The sequence below is a fragment of the Phragmites australis genome, chromosome 17, assembly GCF_958298935.1.
Source record: "Phragmites australis chromosome 17, lpPhrAust1.1, whole genome shotgun sequence".
NCBI classification, from domain to species: domain Eukaryota; kingdom Viridiplantae; phylum Streptophyta; class Magnoliopsida; order Poales; family Poaceae; genus Phragmites; species Phragmites australis.
This window is the reverse complement of record NC_084937.1, coordinates 1106791-1126170: the sequence shown is the minus strand read 5'-3', so window position 1 is coordinate 1126170 and position 19380 is coordinate 1106791. Positions and strand designations below refer to the sequence as shown.

General features: G+C 40.5%; 2 protein-coding genes across 2 annotated transcripts; both read right to left on the bottom strand.

Moving 5' to 3' along the window:
• Positions 1-6661: 6661 nt before the first annotated feature.
• On the bottom strand, positions 6662-13434 carry LOC133897724 (peptidyl-prolyl cis-trans isomerase FKBP53-like). Its single transcript, XM_062338536.1, has 11 exons — positions 13347-13434; positions 13117-13187; positions 9175-9587; positions 8992-9084; positions 8694-8852; positions 8145-8606; positions 7855-8047; positions 7406-7481; positions 7283-7324; positions 7151-7199; positions 6662-7057 (listed from the first exon to the last, which is right to left on the bottom strand). The coding sequence occupies exons 1-11, from the start codon at positions 13357-13359 to the stop codon at positions 6937-6939; spliced, it is 1692 nt and encodes a 563-aa protein (XP_062194520.1). The 5' UTR covers positions 13360-13434; the 3' UTR covers positions 6662-6936.
• Positions 13435-14264: 830 nt separating this feature from the next.
• Positions 14265-18606, bottom strand: LOC133897822 (peptidyl-prolyl cis-trans isomerase FKBP53-like). Its single transcript, XM_062338650.1, has 12 exons — positions 18456-18606; positions 18235-18302; positions 16740-17164; positions 16448-16606; positions 16275-16353; positions 15766-15950; positions 15551-15643; positions 15056-15185; positions 14736-14820; positions 14613-14654; positions 14479-14527; positions 14265-14382 (listed from the first exon to the last, which is right to left on the bottom strand). Exons 1-12 carry the CDS (start codon positions 18604-18606, stop codon positions 14265-14267), a joined length of 1584 nt encoding a protein of 527 aa, XP_062194634.1.
• Between the last annotated feature and the right edge of the window lie 774 nt (positions 18607-19380).

The following is a 19380-nucleotide window of genomic DNA, read 5'->3' as shown; positions in this document are numbered from 1 at the left end:
ACAGAGGCGAAGTACCACAAATCATAACCATCGGTGATTGATGATTCTCCATATAAAATAAAAAAACACAGGTGTTGGAAACTTGCATAACTGAAAAAGGTAAAAAAAAAGTGGGCTTTCGGAACCCCAAAGAGATCCAAAGGTTGAGAGGAAGAACACACAAGGTGGGGAACTATGCACTGCTACTAATGTCACATGTCTTTTCGATTACAATACCAACCTATTTATAGGCCGTACTCATCCACTCCTCGTTACAGTTTACGACATTGCCCTTCTAACTGCCACATTCTCGGCATATTCGTGGGCAACTTAGTACTTTCCTAAGTATAACCGGCTTATTTACTATTCTGCCACTTGTTGTCTTTGGTTGTCAATAACGATCACTCTTCACTCAGGCTCCCGAAGGCCCACGCATGGCAACACCTTTGTCCTCTCTTCATTCGTCCCCTTGGTAACGCCAAACGATGATCTTCGACTAGCCTCCGAAGGCCCGAGGAAGGCTTCACCCGCAATGATACCTTCGGCGCTCATTTAGTTGATTCCCTCGCAACGTCGAAGGCTCTCAGTTGGCACCCAAAGGCCTAGCGTAGGCTTCGCCGATTCCATCTAGTGGAGACGTTCCTGCGGTTCCGATCTGAAGACTACCTTTAGGGTGTTGAATGATTCCTACAACATGATAGACCCACGACAACTAAGCTCTATCAGTAAACAATGGCCGCAGAGGTCTTCGGCCCAAGATCTGAAGGGGGTCTGTGAGACCACCCAACAATAGAGACCTCTCATTGATAAATTGTGTTTATCTAAACCATAGCACTTGACCTCTTTGCCCAAAATACACATCTATTTAGACTAATCTTGTAACACCCTACTTCACAACTAAGCCTATTTATAAGAAAATAGGAAATTTTGGCAGCATTTCCTCTATAGAGAGGTATAACTGACCAAAAGAAAGATCACAGGCAGATAGAAACAGATATAACCAGCATATATATATAAACAAAGAAGATATAGTCAGTTGTAACTTATTCTGGTAACATTTCTGGGAAATCCCGAGATTGGACTCGAGGGATGGTAAGACCCCGAAGCGCCTGCGAGGCCTCTGTCCGGAATGAGGTACATTAGGACGCTACCAGTGTCTACCACAACATAAACAAAAACAAACGACAGGCCACCACAAGCACATCTTCTAAACACCGGTTGAGCTATCAACATGGTGATGAGGTAGTGTGTGCAGCTACCCAAAATCATCCCCATCATGCACGTCAGCATCTAAACATACCTGTAAAAGATTTAACAGGGGATGAGACGAGCTCAGCAAGTAACGGCTATGAATATAAACACATCTCACTCAGTTTAAAAGTATTTGGGAATAAACATTCTTCTCGCATCAACATGCAAAACACACGGTTTTAAAGAGATTATCATTTGAGAATATTTGTCGAGAAAACAACGACAAACTCCAACCCGTTCTCCCACAAAAAAAAATGTGGCATTCAACCCCCAGAATTCTGAATTCTCCAGATATCATAAAAAAATGTATGAATGTCATGATGCAACTCCATTTGAGAGCTGGACGATGCCAACATCTCATGCAACTCCATGTACCGGTACGAATCACGCGTGATGGCAGTGATCGGCCTTTTATCACCATATGAAGTGCATAAATGCATATGTATGCATGTGAATTGACGTCACTTCTTTATTCCTTTTTTAATAGCTCATGATAAAAAAACCACAGCTGCTTCATGAAGACAAAGGTACAATCCAAATCAATAAGAAAAGCATTGATTTAAATAATTGAATGCAACATCATCCATGATTTAAATGAATTAGAAAATAAATCCATATACTTCAATTTATTTTCAGAAGAAGTAAGATATGAATATAAACATAGCACGGAACCACACCCCCACGTTACTTGCCTTTTACCAAAAGCGACGAAGCAAAATCGATCACGGATGCCCAGAAGTGGTACCACCTGTACAGGTATATCATTAGCACTACAACACATTTAAAACACATAAAATATGAAGCGTCAACCCTACGTCTGAAAACGTCGCGTATACGCCTATATTTCAGAAAACCGAATAGAGAACTGTATCACATGAAATGATACACTATTTCCAATTTAGAGTCGAACTAAAATTCTCATTACTTAGACTTCGCTTCGATGAATTGAATACTTCGACTCGGATGTCGTATCTTCGAATTAACAACTATTATCAAAACGAATCAAACTATTGATCACATGAAATGATACGACACGAATTGCTTGATTTGATTTAATCCAACCACAAACGTCCAGAAATTACCGAGAATTCACCTTCGAAAGATTGACAACGAATCCGACGAAATTCCGAAATTTCCAACTTTTCCCTTTCTTTTTTTTTCTCTTTTTTTTTCTCTTTCTTCCTTTTCTTTTCTTCCTTCTTCTTCCTGGCTTTCTTCTCCCGCACTGCTTGCTTCGGCCGGCTAGCTGGCTTCTCGTCGAAACCCAGAGAGAGAGGTAGAGCAGCAGCCGGCGGCGGCGGCCCGGCGCAGAGGCGGCGCACGGCAGCGGTGCGCAGCGCAGCGGCGGCGCCGGCGGCTCGGCAACGCACGGTGTGCGCGGCAGGCGCGGCGGCGCGCAGCACGGCGGCGCGTGCACGGCGGCGGCGCCTGGCTCGACGGCGGCGGTCCGGCGCGCAGCACAGCCCGGCGCACTACACAGAGAGAGAGAGAGACGCGCGCGAGAGAGAAACGAGAGAGAGAGAACGCGAAAGAAAGAAGACGCGGGCGCGTGAAGAGTCTGGATGGATTGGGTTGAGGACCGATCCATCCAGTACTTATCCTCTTTTTTTTATTTTTTTTAAAACAACAAACGGTCTAGATTGATTGGGCTTGCTACGGGTCACAAAGTGCCCGGAACGGACATATGAATAGCAAAATAGGTTCATCTCTACGAGATGAACGCAACCACGGTCTCCGATCGGCCATACGAGCAACGGATCAAAAAGTCAATATTTGGTCAACTCTCTCTCTCTTTTTTCAAAAAATTCAGTATTACAAATCTGCCCATGGTTTTGGTTAGTTGTCCAAATTAATTGTTACGTGAGGTCTGACAAATTTCATGCCCTTTACTACTAGGATGGCTGGAATGACACATTCCTTTCCATCAAAAACAGATTTGGTTGGAGAAAATATATGTGCTTGATAGGGTTCCATGCTTTACCAATTGGGTCACCTGCAGCAAAGCGCGGGCACCAGTGGCTAGTGCGGATATATTTAGCATAGTGGCACGTTAAGCTTTTAAATAGGTCACTAAACTATAGGGTATTACATTTATTTGAGTACTTAAATTAAAGCATGAACTCTTGATGTATCTCACCCCATTTGTATCATAAAATTTCTTCTTCATAAAATTATAGTGGCTAGTCTCACATTCTTCCTAGAGTCACCCTATCATTCTGGAACACCATTCCAAGTTTCATTCGTTTTCCATAGGTTCCACCCAGAGTATCTAATCATGTCATCAGCTTCCCGCCTATGCATCGCCGTTACCACAATACACCAGAAAAATCTACTTAAGGCAATAGACGTATATTTTTTCAATAAATAAAGCTTTATTAACTCTTATCATTACATCAAGATAATACATTCTTACAAGAGTTTACTTCCGACCCCTACATAATTAGGATGCACACAGCTCAAAAAACAAAAACAAAAAAACAGGGTACAAACCCAGTACAAAACATGCCCAAGGCCTCAGCCAAGCAGCTGTTTAGCACCTGTGTTACATGGACACGGGTGCGGGTGTCGGAGTCCAACTCGTGTCGAGGCGTCCCATTCGGTAAAAAAATTTGGGACACGCCAAGTACCACTTGGAATTCAACACAGGTGTCGGAATCCGACACAGATACGCGAGTGTCCGACTCGGCAAAAAATTTTGGATACGGATGTCCAGATAACACAGTTTAGCACACGCTAATAGCAGACAAAACCAAGTTACTGAACACCACAAGCTATAATTACTGAGCAACATAGCCTTTTAAGGATCCTGGAGGTCCAAGTGGACTACAGTTAGTTCGCACACGGCATACTAAGACAATCAACAGCAAAAGGCATAAACAATAGGTAATATTGAGCACTACGCTTAGTGGTGCTACACACAGGCAGTTCAGCACATTCTCTGCCAAAACAGTACTATAGATAAGGATGGCTGCTACTAAGTTTACCATCCATCTTCGAGTGCTACACAAAAGATTGCTAATTTGTATGTCAGGTTTCTGCTAAGAGCGGACCAAAAGAGAAACTAGTGCTATATCAAATTCAAACTAGGTAACTAAGTTTAACTCGACGGGCTATGCAAACATCTACCTATCAAGTCGAGCCTTAGTTTGACAACATGAAAAATAACATTCCTAGCACATTAAAAAGCACAGGTTAACTTTCTCATTTGATAATTTGACTATCCTCAAGTGAGTTTTAAGCAACTATGGGTTCATTTCTTTGGTAAACCACATGAAGCCTTAAGTCACCGTATTGGATTCAATTTTAGCTCAAAACTTGATCATTTATTTTATTAACTCAACATAGGATTCAAGATATACAATTTTTCACAAAGCCAAAACAAGTTGTGCATTTGTGACACAAAAGATCATATGCTCTTCCAATGGTTAATCATGGGCTAAACATTTACATCGACAAAGGTCAAAAACTCTCAATCCGCTGAACTGAACAAAGCGGCCTAGCACAAACTGTTCACAGAACTAGTCCTAATTTAAGTTTTGATCAAGCTAAAGCAAACACTCAAGGGTGACAAGAGATTATATTCACATTTCAAGTTCATTCTTATAAAAGACATGCTTGCTCAATAAATTTAAATTTTATGTCATGTTTCAATAGGAGCCTAAGTTTGCACAAATTATTATACATCTACTACACTTAGCATAAATTCACAACTAATTAAAAAAGTGCAAAGAACATATAAAGTGAAGCTTGCTAACGTGATTGTCTTACAAAAATGCTATACAATACAAATGCAACAAAAGTAAGATAGAGTATGTACAAAGGTAACTCCCCCTCACACAATGCTATATGGATGACACACACCAAGCTCTCCCTTCATAAAGGCAAAACTTGCGTAACCGAACAAGGTGATGGGCCTTTGGAACCCCAAAGAGACCCAAAGGCTGAGAGGAAGAACACACGAGGTGGGGAACTGTGCACTGCTACTAATATCACACGTCTTTTCGATTACAGTATCGACTTATTTATAGACCGTACTCATCCACTCCCCATTACAGTTTACGATATTGCCCTTCTAACTACCATATTCTCGACATATTCATGGGCAACTTGGTACTTTCCTAAGTACAATTGGCTTATTTGCAATTCTACCATTTGTTGTCTTTGGTTGTCAGCAACGATGACTCTTCACTCGGGTTCCCGAAGGCCCACACTTGGCAACACCTTCAGCCTCTCTTCATTTGTCCCCCTGATAGTGCCAAGCGGTGGTCTTCGACTAGCCTCTAAAGGCCCAAGGAAGGTTTCGCCCGCGATGATACCTCCGGCGCCCATTTAGCTAATTCCCTCACGACGTCGAACGAAGCCCCTCGGTTGGTACCCGAAGGCCTAGCGTAGGCTTCGCCGATTCCATCCAGTGGAGACATTCCTACGGTTTTGATCCGAAGACTGCCTTCAGGGTGTCGAACGATTTCTGCAACATGACAGACCCATGACAACTAAGCTCTATCGGCAAACAATGGTCGCAAAGGTCTTCGACCCAAGATTTGAAGGGGGCCTGTGAGACTATTCCCCAACAATAGGGTCCTCTCATCGATAAATTGTGTTTATCTAAACCATAGCACTTGACCTCTTTGCCTAAAATACACATCTGTTTAGACCAATCTGCCCATGGTTTTAGTTAGTTGTCTAGATTAATTGTTATGTGAGGTCTGACAAATTTCATGCCCTTTACTACTAGGATGGCCGGAATGAGACATTCCTTTCCATCAAAAACAGATTTGGTTGGAGAATATATATGATCGATAGGGTTTCATGCTTTACCAATTGGGTCACCCGTAGCAAAGCGCAGGCACCAATGGCTGTATAGGATATATTAGCATAGTGTGCACGTTAAGCTTTTAAATAGGTCACTAAACTATAGGATATTACAATTATTTGAGTACTTAAATTAAAGCTTAAACTCTTGACGTATTTCACCCCATTTGTATCACAAAATTTCTTTTTTCGTAAAATTATAGTGGCTAGTCTCACATTCTTCCTCGAGTCACCCTATCATTCTGGAACACCATTCCAAGTTTCATTCGTTTTCCATAGGTTCCGCCCAGAGTATCTAATCATATCATGTCATCGCCGTTACCACAATACACCAGAAAAATCTACTTAAGGCACCAGACGTATTTTTTCAATAAATAAAGCTTTATTAGCTCTTATCGTTACATCAAAATAATATATTCTTCCAAGAGTTTACTTCCGACCCCTACATAATTTGAATGCACACAGCTCAAAAAACAAAAACAAAAAAATAGGGTACAAACCCAGTACAAAACATGCCCAAGGCCTCAGTCAAGCAGCTGTTCAGCACAAGCTAATAGCAGACAAAACCAAGTTACTGAACACCACAAGCTATAATTACTGAGCAACATAGCCTTTTTAAGGATCCTGGAGGTCCAAGTGGAATACAGTTAGTTCGCACACGGCATACTAAGACAATCAACAGCAAAAGGCATAAACAATAGGTAATATGGAGCACTACGCTTAGTTGTGCTACACACAGGCAGTTCAGCACATTCTCTGCCAAAGCAATACTATAGATAAGGATGGCTGCTACTAAGTTTACCATCCATCTTCGAGTACTACACAAAAGATTGCTAATTTGTATGTCAGGTTTCTGCTAAGAGCGAACCAAAAGATGACATCTGCTGCCTTCATCTAGCATGGATTCACAGAAGCCTGATCAGATGCCTTTTTGCACCGCTGCACTTTAGTTAACTGAACTTCATAGACGAGCCATGAGTTTGCTGGAATCTGTCCATGTGCTTCGCCCCCGTAGCTGAAAAAGAAGTGAAATCAGTTCCCTCCTACAAAAAATTGTGATCATGCATATGCTCAGGAAAAATGGATGGGAAGGGAATCAGCCGTTCACCCCAGAGCAGGAGGAATCGTGAGTCTCCTTTTGCCTCCAACACGCATACCTACAGGACATAGCAAAGATTAATTAATTTCAACAAAATAATCTCAAAAGGAGGAACCTGAACTTTTGAGTAAAGATAATAACCAGCAATACCGAGGTCCCATCCACGAATTACACGGCCAGCACCTGGAACCAACAAAATTTGTATTGTGAGCATCTAAGGATTCTGACATAGAACGAAAATAAGAGCTTTTGTCAATCTTTTACCAAGTCGGAACTTGTGAATGCTCTTAGGGTCGACAGTTGGCCCACCCAGCAACGTACCAACATATTTCACAGTAACCTGCAAAAGAAACTTTGGTTTTGTCAAACTCTGAGTTTAATCTGGTGCGTAAAACTATGAGTCCATATGGTAGTATGTATTTAAGATGGTCAACAGTTCTCCAGAATAATATTTGTGCACACACGCAATTTTGTGTATAAAAAGTTTATATTTTATACACACAAGAGAGAGAGAGAGAGAGAGAGAGAGAGAGAGAGAGAGAGAGATTCTTATATTATAGGGCTAACATAGGAGTTATTAAAGACAAGCCTGAGGATAACCTTGCTATAAAAACTGTATATAAATTAGGTCCATATGCATTAGATGTCATCATAGATAAAGCACAAGAAGATCCCATAAATTAATGAATGATACAAGTACAGTTAAGGATGACCTTGCTGCCATTAGATGCAATACTGCCATGAGCGCTTCCCACATCCAGGTCCTCTACTATCAGCTCATCATTAAGTGTTGTTTTGTGGATAGAACCCTTTCCAGTGTCCACATTTTGAGAATTTTCAGCATCTTCATTTTGTTTTTTGACACCTTGTAGCTCAGTAGCACCAGTAACAAGGAAACTGTCAGCCCTACAAAGATAAAATGTTGAAACATATACACCGTGACACATATATTTAGGAACTGGGATAATTTAGCTAGATGATGTGACCAGTTTCATTCATTTACGTGATTGGAGGACCGGTTTGTCCGGTTGTTTGATTTATAGCACCAACACTGCATTGGACAACACTGGCTTCTTGTGTCTCGTGATCTTGAGTTGGCACAGGATGCATTGTGCTGGACTCCCTAACACGCATAGGGAGGTGTTCGTCGTCGTCATCTCCATCTTCAATAAGTACATGTTCCTTTAGAGGAGTGTCATCCTTGCCATCAGCCTCACTAACTATAGGCTCCTTTGGAGAAGCATCGTTCTTGTCATCAGTCTCATCGCCTTGATGCTTTCTCTTGAAGCATGGAGGACTTGCAGCTTTACTAGTGAACTTGTCGCTATAGTGGTCATGATCACCACTGCGAGGACTGATAGGGCCCTTTCCAGTATGTACACTTCTAGCATGTGCATTTTCACAACTATCATCTTCATTTTGTTTTAAAACACCTTGTAGATTAGTAGCACCATCATCAGACATCCTACAAAGGTGAAACAAATACATTGTGACACATAATTGGAAATCAAGATAATTAAGCTGGATGAGGCAATCAAATTTCGTTCATTACATGATTATCGGGCCAATTTTCCCGGTAATTTGAACTGCAGTATCATGTTGTCCTTCAGTCTCTACAGCATTTTGCTCCTGGCTAGCATTTTGAACATCAATGCCATCCAGTGTAATCTCATGAGCTTGACTTGGTGCAATATGCACTGCGCTGGAAACCCTATAGAACAAGAAAAAGGTATTCCGCAATATGCATCAAATATACCTCTGAGTTAAGCCATAGGAATTTTTGCTCCACAAAGAATGCCCAACAATGTAAATTCAAGTGACTCGAGCTTGATTCTAGAACATACACTTACATGATTTTAGAATCTGTCTGCTCATTCACCTGATCCATGCCATTGTGTTGATCATTTGGCACCTGCTCTATACTTGGGGTCTTACATTTCCTCCTGTTAGACAACAATAATGCTTCAGTACAAATTTAAGGAGATACTAAATTTCGATCAAGAACCAAAACACTGAGTTCAACAAATATATACTTCTTGGCAGTCTTTTTCTTCGAGAAAGCAATGGGGATAGGGAGGTGGCCACTACCAATGCCATTCCCATCTTCAAAGATAATCGTCTTCCTTAGAAGATCATCATTCTTGCCATCAGTGTCACAACCTTGGTACTTTCTCTTCAGGCATGTATGACTTGTGGCTTTACCGGTGGGCTTCTCACTATAGTGGCCTTGATCAGCATTTTGCGAGCAGATGTAGTATCCTGACAGGTGAATAGAACTATTCCCAAGCACAGAGATGACAACATTTTCCTTCTCCTCATATTCTAGGTCTAGATGGCACATGAGCGCGCTCGTGGAATTCATTGCGCAGAGCCTCACAGGCCTCATATCACCAACATTGCACTCTAGCATGCTCCAACCAACATAATCATAATTACCTAGTGTAGCCTGAAATGCAAACCATCAAAGTTAACAAATCATGCTTTAATAGTGAAGAGTTGCTACAAGAATTTTAAGACCCTGTTTGCCAGAGCTCCAGCTCTCAGCTCCACATCAAATCTTGTGTTTGTAGGCTAACATAAAGTAGTTTAAATATCTATTTTTAGACTGAAATGAAAATAAAACGGCTCACCCAAACATCCTCAGTGCACCCATGGCTCCAGCTCCACGAATTTCTAGAGCTAGGAATACCCGACTCCAAGAATTCTTGGAGTTGGAGCTCTACCAAACAGGCTCTAAGTGTACAAATAGAAATATCACAACACTACATCTCCATATATAATAAAAGGAAGAGAACCACAGTACAGTGCACTATTGGTTTTCATATACCGATCAATGCGAAAAGATAGGTAACCATTACTTTTTGTCAACTTTTATGGGATTCAAGCAAGCTGAACTACGAGTGGTGAATGATAATCAGTGTATCAAAATACCTTCTATACAGCGGTACTTCTATTTCGCCTCCGAATCACTACAGATAATGCATTCTATTAAAGCAAAAAACCTGTAAGCAACAATGGTGGTCTGCTATAATAATGGCCATTGCACTCCATTTATTGTTTCTGGCAAGATTATCAATTGGACAATGCATAATCAGGCTTCTGGATAGAACAATTAACACAAATAATTTAAAACCATCAGACCCAAGCCTAAAATCATAATTTCTAAGAAGTTATGTTTTTCCACTAGAACACTGCTATACACACGAAGATATATATTTGTACGGAGTCTATACAAACATCCTCCATGGCAGTGTTGAAGATGTTCCAAATTCATTGCCCAAGACAAAGGCCGACTTCTGACGGAGCGAAGCGGAGGCCCGTCGCTGGGAGGCTTGGGCCCCCCGCGGTACGGTACATATACCCGTCGCTAGGGTTCCACTGCGACTGATTCATTCATTCTCTTATAAGCCGCCGCACGGCGTTGTAACCCGACTCTAGATAATAGTGAGGAGTGTTTGCTGGCTGGCGCCCGTGGTCTTTTCCCCTTCGAATTGGAGGGGTTTTCCACGTTAAATCTTGTGTCTCCGCTGTGATTTGATCTTGTGTTCTTCGTCGTTTATTCGCCGTCATTCACAACAGGCAGCTAGCTTGGGGCTTCTGGCTTGGGCCTCCCAATAACCAATTCCATGGCCCACTTGACGATCCTCCTCAAAACCAATTCCATGTCTTCAAGTTCAAGACTTCTATCCTCTCCAGCCTTAGCCAATGGAATAATCGCAAAATAGCCGATTAGATGAACAAGGAAATCAGCTCTTGAGATACATTTTGCTATCTATGCACTTGTGGCTCGTGCTCAAATCAATGTGTAGTTGAATCATAAGACTCAAGAAGCATGACATGAAAGAGTTCAGTTCAAATAAAAAATTACCAACGTCATGTTGAGATGCACAATGAAGAATTCAATCGATGCAAGTACGAAGAAAGGAGAAATGTGAAAATTAATGTGTATACCAAGGTTCAACAAGGAGTATGAATAGGAGTTCCCTTGATATTCTACTAGTTCAAAACAGCAACCATGAAAGAGCCTGATTCATTCGCTTCTATTTACACACTTTCATTTCAACTTGGACGTTTGGAATTGTATTAGAGCAAACATTAGACCAGAGACTGGGGAAAGAGGGCTCTATGCTGTCGTCCGCTCATGCGGGCCCAGCAGGCACCCCAGCAGGAAGTTTCTCTCATACTGGCATACTGCATGGAAAGCGGAAGTGCCATCTCACATGTGTCATGTACTTCTTCGTACCCTCTCTGTAACAATTTTCTTTGTATGTATAGTGTTTTCGTTTCCACTATTGTTTTCTTGCCAAGCACAAGACTTTCAGAAACTTTCTAGGTGATTTACTTACAAATTTTGAAAAACTTTTCTGAATTGGTGTATAATGTTCAACTATTTTTATTAAATCACAAATATTTGGATTAGTTTGAGTACCTGTTCTAGTCTTCTGCAAAACTAATTTAGGTTTCCTTAGTTCCAGAAGATGAACATATATCCTTTTAAACATCGAAGATAATGATGCAGATGTATGAGAAAATTTCTTGCAAAAGGACAATATATACGTAGAAGCTGGAATCATCATAATTCTTTTCACAAACTTGGATTCTCTAGGCCAAACACAGAGGAGAGATATTTGTTCATGTGCCAAGCCTAGAAGGCCAACAACGAAAACCAAGGCGGCATCCATTAAATAGAACGACTTCAAATACGACTTTTTAAGCATACCTGAGGCGGTGTTAAAAGTAATTCTTATGAACAAACTGAACAATGCATGAGGGAAAAGAAGCCGATGCATTTTCCTTGTGAAGGCAAACCAGCCGATTCTAACATGCATATGGGTTATCAGGTTCAGTCGTTAATTTTTGCCTTGCTAGCTAGAGGCCAAACCGTTAGTCTTCATCTGTTTCTATCAAGGCAGGTATTTGACTACAGATATAAACTGCATGCATGTACAAGAGAAGTATGGTAGCATTTGCAATCGCGTGTACAATAAGTAGCAGAGAGGCATGCCCGCTTGACTAAACAGTGTGGAAAAATTCCTTGCACTCTGATATTAGTGAACACTTGAGATTTCTCCGTCAAAAATAAGATGTCAGAATTTACTCAGACTTGTAAAGCTACGTTAAGAGTGATTCACTGATTCTACAGAATGGAACTGCATTCCTGTGGAAGTTCCTAGAAGCAGGGCCATGTTTAATCTGCTAAATTAGGTGTCAATTCGCACAAGGACAAAGATAACAGGATTGCACCAAAATACATTCTAATTAACAGCTCCTTGTGCACTTTATATGCGAGTATGTAAACAACTGGAGGCTCAATAAACAGCCATCAGAAGAATGAAAGAAATTGAGTTAAAAGTGTGTAACTGTGTATCAACACCTGCTGCCATTTCTAATCATGTACCTGAACCAGACCAAATAATCCTTTATAGTGCAGCCATTCTCAACTGCACACATTAAATTTAACTAGAAAGATCACATTTAGATGCACCAATTAAACAAAACGATCAATGCAACAGAACAGCAAATAAAAAGATCCTTGAGGAAATCGAAATATGTAGCAACTTTATTGTTGCATACTCTGTCGACTAGTTGTGCCATATGCAATTTTACACAAGGGATCCAAAAGAAATGGTAGCAAAGATAGCAATAACCTGAACTCAAAAGGCTACTGAACAATTAATATCAGTATGCCGTTACCTGTTACTGCAATAAAAGTGAACATTAATATTTTTTCCTCGAATAAAATGAAAGAAAAAAAATGATGTAAAGAAGAAATCAAAACAAGAGCGCAACTGAACTTGTAGTACATCACAGTACAGATTTCTTTAATATAAACTTGATGCTTTCTCAGTTTCTTCTTCTACCTCGATCCGCATGCAACAAAATAGTAATGTCCTTGTGCCGCTGCTTAGGACGAACTGGCATGCATATCCCCAGTAACACACAAAGAGAATGCAGAGATCTAGAGAGAAAGAGACCTGTCGGATCCGGAGGCGGCCTCCGCGGGTGGGCTCATGGACGTACGGCTCGCCGGGCTTCACCTCCACACCTGCAAAAGATGGACGCCGCCATCCATGCCAAGTCGTCCGAGATGAAAGATTAGCTAGCAAACTGGACATACGGAAGGACCATGGAAGGCTGATCCAAAGCACAGAAAATTAAGATGATCGATCGACAAGGAAAGGTGGTGCTGGTGCTAATCACTTACCCCAGAAGGCCATGACCGTCGGTGGATGTGGGAGCTTTGCTGCTCCTGCTGCTACTACTACTAGGCTATTAGTAGAGAAGTGGTGGTCGACTCGGTTTACGAGGCATCTCATATTCTCATCGATCGCAGCGAAGTGAAGTGGAGCGGAGAAGACGAGGGAGGCTCTCTCTCTCATCTCCAAGTGGGCCGTGACTTGCTAGATTGCTCTGTTCTTATATTATTTGTTTTTAATATTTAGATGTTTAATATTTATCTTAGTATATTCAATCTTTTATTATTTGACTTTTATATTTTTATATTGTTATATAATTGATTAATTCCACGTTTGTAATATATGTGCAGTTACTAGTTGCTTCTAATTGAAAGGTAGCAGTTTGACACTCCTGCCAAATTGACAATACGAGAAAGAAATAGACAAAAAAGATAGCTTCTTCTGTTTTTGAATATTTTTTCTTATTTATATTTGACATCCTTTTCGACTAAAAGAACATTTCTAAGAATAAACCGAAACCACAATATTTCTAGAAGAATCCAAAATCTTACCAATCGGGCCCTTAGTCATTATTGAACTAGACCAGGTTACTGAACAAGTAGCGCAGCTTCCAAGCACAAATAATTACCAAGTCACAGGACCTTCCGTGAAGATCCTTGAGGTCCAAGTGGAACACAGCTTAATGATACTATTTGCACAAAGCATAATAGGCAGATGAAACAGCTAATATAAAGTCCAGCACTACTGCTATACACAGGCAGTCCAGTCACAGAGTACAACATTCTCCACCAAAACAATACTACTATACATGAGGATGGCTGCTACTAAGAGTACGAGCCATCTTAGAGTACTACACAAAAGATCGCTAATTTGTATGTCAGGTTTGTGCTAAGAGCGAAACAAAAGATGCCATCTGCTGCCTTCATCTAACATGGGTTCACAGAAGCTTGAGATGCCTTTTTTACCCGCTTCACTTTGGTTAACTCGACTTCATAGATGAGCCATGAGTTTGCTGGTATCTCTCCATGTGCTTTGTCGCCATGGCTGAAAAACAAGTGCAATTAGTTTCATACTCCAAGAAACATGCGTGCACAAAATGTGAAAGTGACACATGCTTGGGAAGGGAAATCAGACTCTCACCCAAGAGCGGGAGGAATAGTTAGTCTCCTTTTGCCACCAACACGCATGCCTACAGGACAGAGTAAAGATTAATTTCAACCAAATAATCTCAAAAGGACGAGGCTTGAGGTGTAGATTAATGAAGAGATGATTACCAGGAATTCCATCGTCCAATCCACGAATCACTTTTCCAGCACCTGGAGCCAAAAGAAAATTGAGCTGTGAGGATCTAAGAATTTCGGTATGGAACAAAATGAGAGCTTTGGTCAATCTTTTACCAAGCTTGAACTTGCAAGCGTTACTGCCATCAGTAGAGTCAACAGCTTTCCCATCCCTCAACATGCCAACATATTTCACATAAACCTGCACAAGTAACCTTGAAATCATTAATATGAGAGAGAGAGAAGCAGAGAGAGATTCTTATATTATAAAGCTAACATTGTGCTACTGAAATCCATCTCTATCAGATGTAGTTATAGACATAGCACAATAAACATCCTATAAGTTAATGAAGGTTACAAGTAAAGTTCAGGATAACCTTGTTTCTGTTAGATGCTGTTTTAGCATAAGGTTCCCCCAATTGCAGATCCTCTATTACCAGTCCACTGTCAAGTGTTTGTCTATGGATAGGACCCTCTCCAGCATGAACGATTTCACAGTTTTCAGCTTCTTTTTGTTTCTCAATACCTTGTAGATTAAAAAATCCATGGGAACCTTCATCAGATATCCTACAGAGATGAAACAAATACACGTATACACTGTGAGATAAATAATTATAAACCAAGTTAACTTAGCTAGATGAGGTGATTAGTTTTATTTTGCCTGATAATTTGATGTACACCGTCATGTTGTCCTTCAGTTTCTTGAGCACTTTTCTCCTGACCACCATTTCGACGAGCATTGCCTTCCCATGCAATCTCATCAGCTTGAGTCGGTGCAATGTGCACTTCACTGGACTTCCTATTGAAATATATATATATGCACTATGCATCAAATGTAGCATTGTATTTGGGCAATAGGTAAATGATGCTACACCAAAAATGAACGACAATGTTACTGTGATACAAACTTCTAAGGATTCCAGAACACATACATGGTTCCAGGATCTCTTTGCTCATTCACCTGACCCATGCCATTGTTTTGATCATTTAGCACATGCTCTATACTTGGCGTCTTGCATTTCTTCCTGTTAAGACAAAAATGATGTTTCGGTACACATCAAAGGAGCTACAAAATTTCAAGCAAGAACCAAACATTGCTTCAAATTAGATAGGACAACCAAGAAAACTGAATTCGACTGATGCATACTTCTTGGCAGCCCTTCTCTTGGAGAAAGCAACAAGGATCGGGAGGTGATCGTAGCCATCATCATCTCCATCTTCACTGGCAATGGGCTTCCTTAGATCAGCATCATTCTTGCCATCAGTGTCACCACCTTGATGCTTGAACTTCATGAATGTATGGCTTGTGATTTTTTGTGCTGGGCAGGGAATCTGCTATATACAAAGTTACAAAATTTAAGACCATATGGTGGTGTATAATTTAAGAATTGTCATCAACTCTCAGCTATATATTTTGGGTATGTGCACACACTGAGAGAGAGAGAGAGAGAGAGAGAGAGAGAGAGAGAGAGAGAGAGAGAGAGAGAGAGATTGTTATATGATAGAGCTAGCAATGTGCTATTGAATAGCAGCTTTGCATGTATGTATAAGATGTAAGACATAGCACAATAAATACCCTGTAAATTAATGGATGATATAAGTACATTTCAGTATAACCTTGTTGTCATTAGATGACACTTTGTCATCACCACTTACTTGTCCACTTTCACAATTATTAGCTTCATCATTTTGTTTTTCATCACCATGTAGGTTAGCAGTACCTTCACCAGAGATCCTAAAAAGACGGAAAACGTATATACACTGTGACACACAAATAATTGGAAATCAACATAATTTAGCTGGATGAGGTGACCAGTTTCGTTCATTACATAATTATAGGACCAATTTGGCTGATAATCTGATCAGCACTATCATGTTGTCCTTCAGTCTCTGGAGCATCTTTCTCCTGTCTAGCATTCCGAAGAGCATTGCATTCCCGTGTAATCTCAGGAGCTTGGCTTGGTGAAATATGCACTGTGCTGAAATGCCTAAAAAAGAAGATGTGTCACACCATGCATCAAATATACCTCTGATTTAAGACATAGGAAAATGTTGCTCCACCAAGAATGCCCAACAATATAATTAAATTGATTCAAACTAGATTCCAGAACATATACTTACATGGTTTTTGAATCTGTCTTGGCAGTCCTCTTTGAGAGAACAATGGGGATAGGGAGGTGGCCGTTGCCATTGTCATCCCCATCTTCACAGACAATCGGCTTCCTTAAAGAAGCATCATTTTCGCCATCAATGTCACCACCCGGGTACTTTCTCTTCAGGCACGTATGACTTATGGCTCTACCAGTGGACTTCTCACTATAATGGCCATGATCAGCATTGTGTGAGGTGATGTAGTATCCCGACAGGTGAATAGAGCTAGGCCCAAGCACATAGAAGACAACATTTTCCTTCTCTTCATATTCAAGGTCTAGGTGGCACATGAGAGCGCTCATAGGATTCAAAGCGCAGAGCCTCACGGGTCTCATATCACCAACATTGGACTCAACCATGCTCCAACCAACATCATCATAATTGCCTAGTGCAGCCTGAAAAACAAACCATCAAAATGAATCATGCTTCAATAGTGAAGAGTTGCTTAAACAAGGATTTAAATGTACAGATAGAAATATATATCTCCATAAATAATTAAAGAGAACTACAATACAGTTCATGATTGGGTTCACATAACTAGCAATGGCAATTGATAAGTAACCATTTTTTTAATGAGATTCAAGCAAGATGGAAGTGTGCTCCCACTATGCTCAAGCACTGGCATATAAATTTTAGAACTGAACTAGGAGCAATAGAGGGGCGAATGATAATCAGTATATCAAAATACTTGTTATAGAAGCAGTACCACTTTGTCACCTTCTAAACACTACAGTTAATGCATTCTATTAACACAAAGTTCTGTAAGCAACGATAGTGGTCAGCGTGAACAAATATCTTGTATGCAACCACTGAACGCTCCTGTTGCTATTCATAGTGACCACTGAAGCTCTGGCCATCCATGAATCCATAATCAAACATCTGAACAAGAGAAAAGAAATCCTGTTTCGTGCAAGCATTCTCTACTACTGCACTTGTTAACTTGAACTACGGATCATAAAAGATCATAAAACATTTTATTGTTTGCAACATCAGATTGATTTAGCTGCACCGATTAAACAAAACGATCAATGAATCAAATAGGCTTGATTTTTAAATTAAAAAAAAAAGATCCTTGAAAGAACGAAATCCAAATACGCAGCAACTTGTTGCAGCCTCTGCTGACTTGTTTGTGTCATCCTATCATTTTCTTTTGGTACAGATAAGACAGTAATTAACTAACTCGATATGCAGTTTTACTTCACAGAATAAGCCCTTTCTTTGCACAATTAAAAGACATCGTTGCACAATGAACTCAAAAGCTATTGAACAACAAGTATTAATGGTATATTTCAAAAACGCGATATTTCACAAATCTAATTAACCCTTTAATTAGAAAACAAAAGAAAAACCATGTAAAGGCAGATCAAAACAAGAGCTAGCACAACTGATTTCTTGTTAATCCAAACATGCAAGCAACTAGAGAGAGAGAGAGAGAGAGAGAGAGAGAGAGAGGTGATTGCTGCACCTGGCTGATCCGGAGGCGACCGCCGGAGGGCTCATGGACGTACGGCTCGCCGGGCTTCACCTCCACACCTGCAAAAGATGGACGCCAAGTCTTCCCAGATCAGACATTAGCAAGATTAATTAGCAAACCGGACAGATTATTTGGATGGCGAATCCGAAGCAAAGAAATGCTTGATCTATCGACGAGGAAATTTAGGTGGTGCTAATGAATTGCATGCTGACCCCAGAAGGCCATGACCAGGCAGGAGACGATCGGAGAATGCGAGAGGAGGAAGCGGGCAGGCAGGATGTAATGATCGGAGAATGCAGGAGTACTACTTGGCCTCCCTATTAGTAGTGGTGGTCTGTCTACTGCGCGCAGTTTACGAGGCATCAATCGCAGTGAAGTGGAGCTAGCGGAGAAGACGAGGCGTCTCTTGACTCGTCCACTCCTTTTGCTCACTTCATTCTCTCCCTCAGCCGTTACAGATTTTTTTAAAACAATATTATTTTATACGGATATTTAAAAAATAATACACAGTTTGACAAAATTTAAAAAATAATACCCAATCTTGCTACAGTACAAGCGATAAGGCATACAAATGATAAGTTTAACATGCTTGTTGAGAAGACATACAAACGATAAATTGTTCTAATATACAGTACATAACTATCATCTGGAAGGCTTATGCAAGAACAACACTCACACTTGTGATGACGGTGATGGAATTTGTGCGGGGTGTTTTTTAAGAGCACACGGAACCTATTGTTGGCATTCGCTGCCAACTGCTATGAAGGATATTTTGGTAGTCTTGGCAATTTAGATTGCTCACTTTTGACAAATTTCGACGCTCGTTCCATTGGATTCTGGTTTGGAGTGAGCCCCTCTTTTAAGAATATAGTTATGTGCAGATGTATTGTAACGGAAACTAAATATTTTGACGCTATAACATTTGTCCCTAACAGCTTAATTAGTGAGGTGACAGGTATAAACTCAAAGTATCACATTACTTCCAAAAAGAAATTCTTAGCATAGAGAAAAAAAAAATCAACTTTTCCTATCAAAATAACAAGCGTAGATGAAGCAGATATGACAGGAATTGGGAACTCCAGAGTATTATCATACATGTCGCGCACAAATGTCCAAAAACAATAATGGTACGAAATT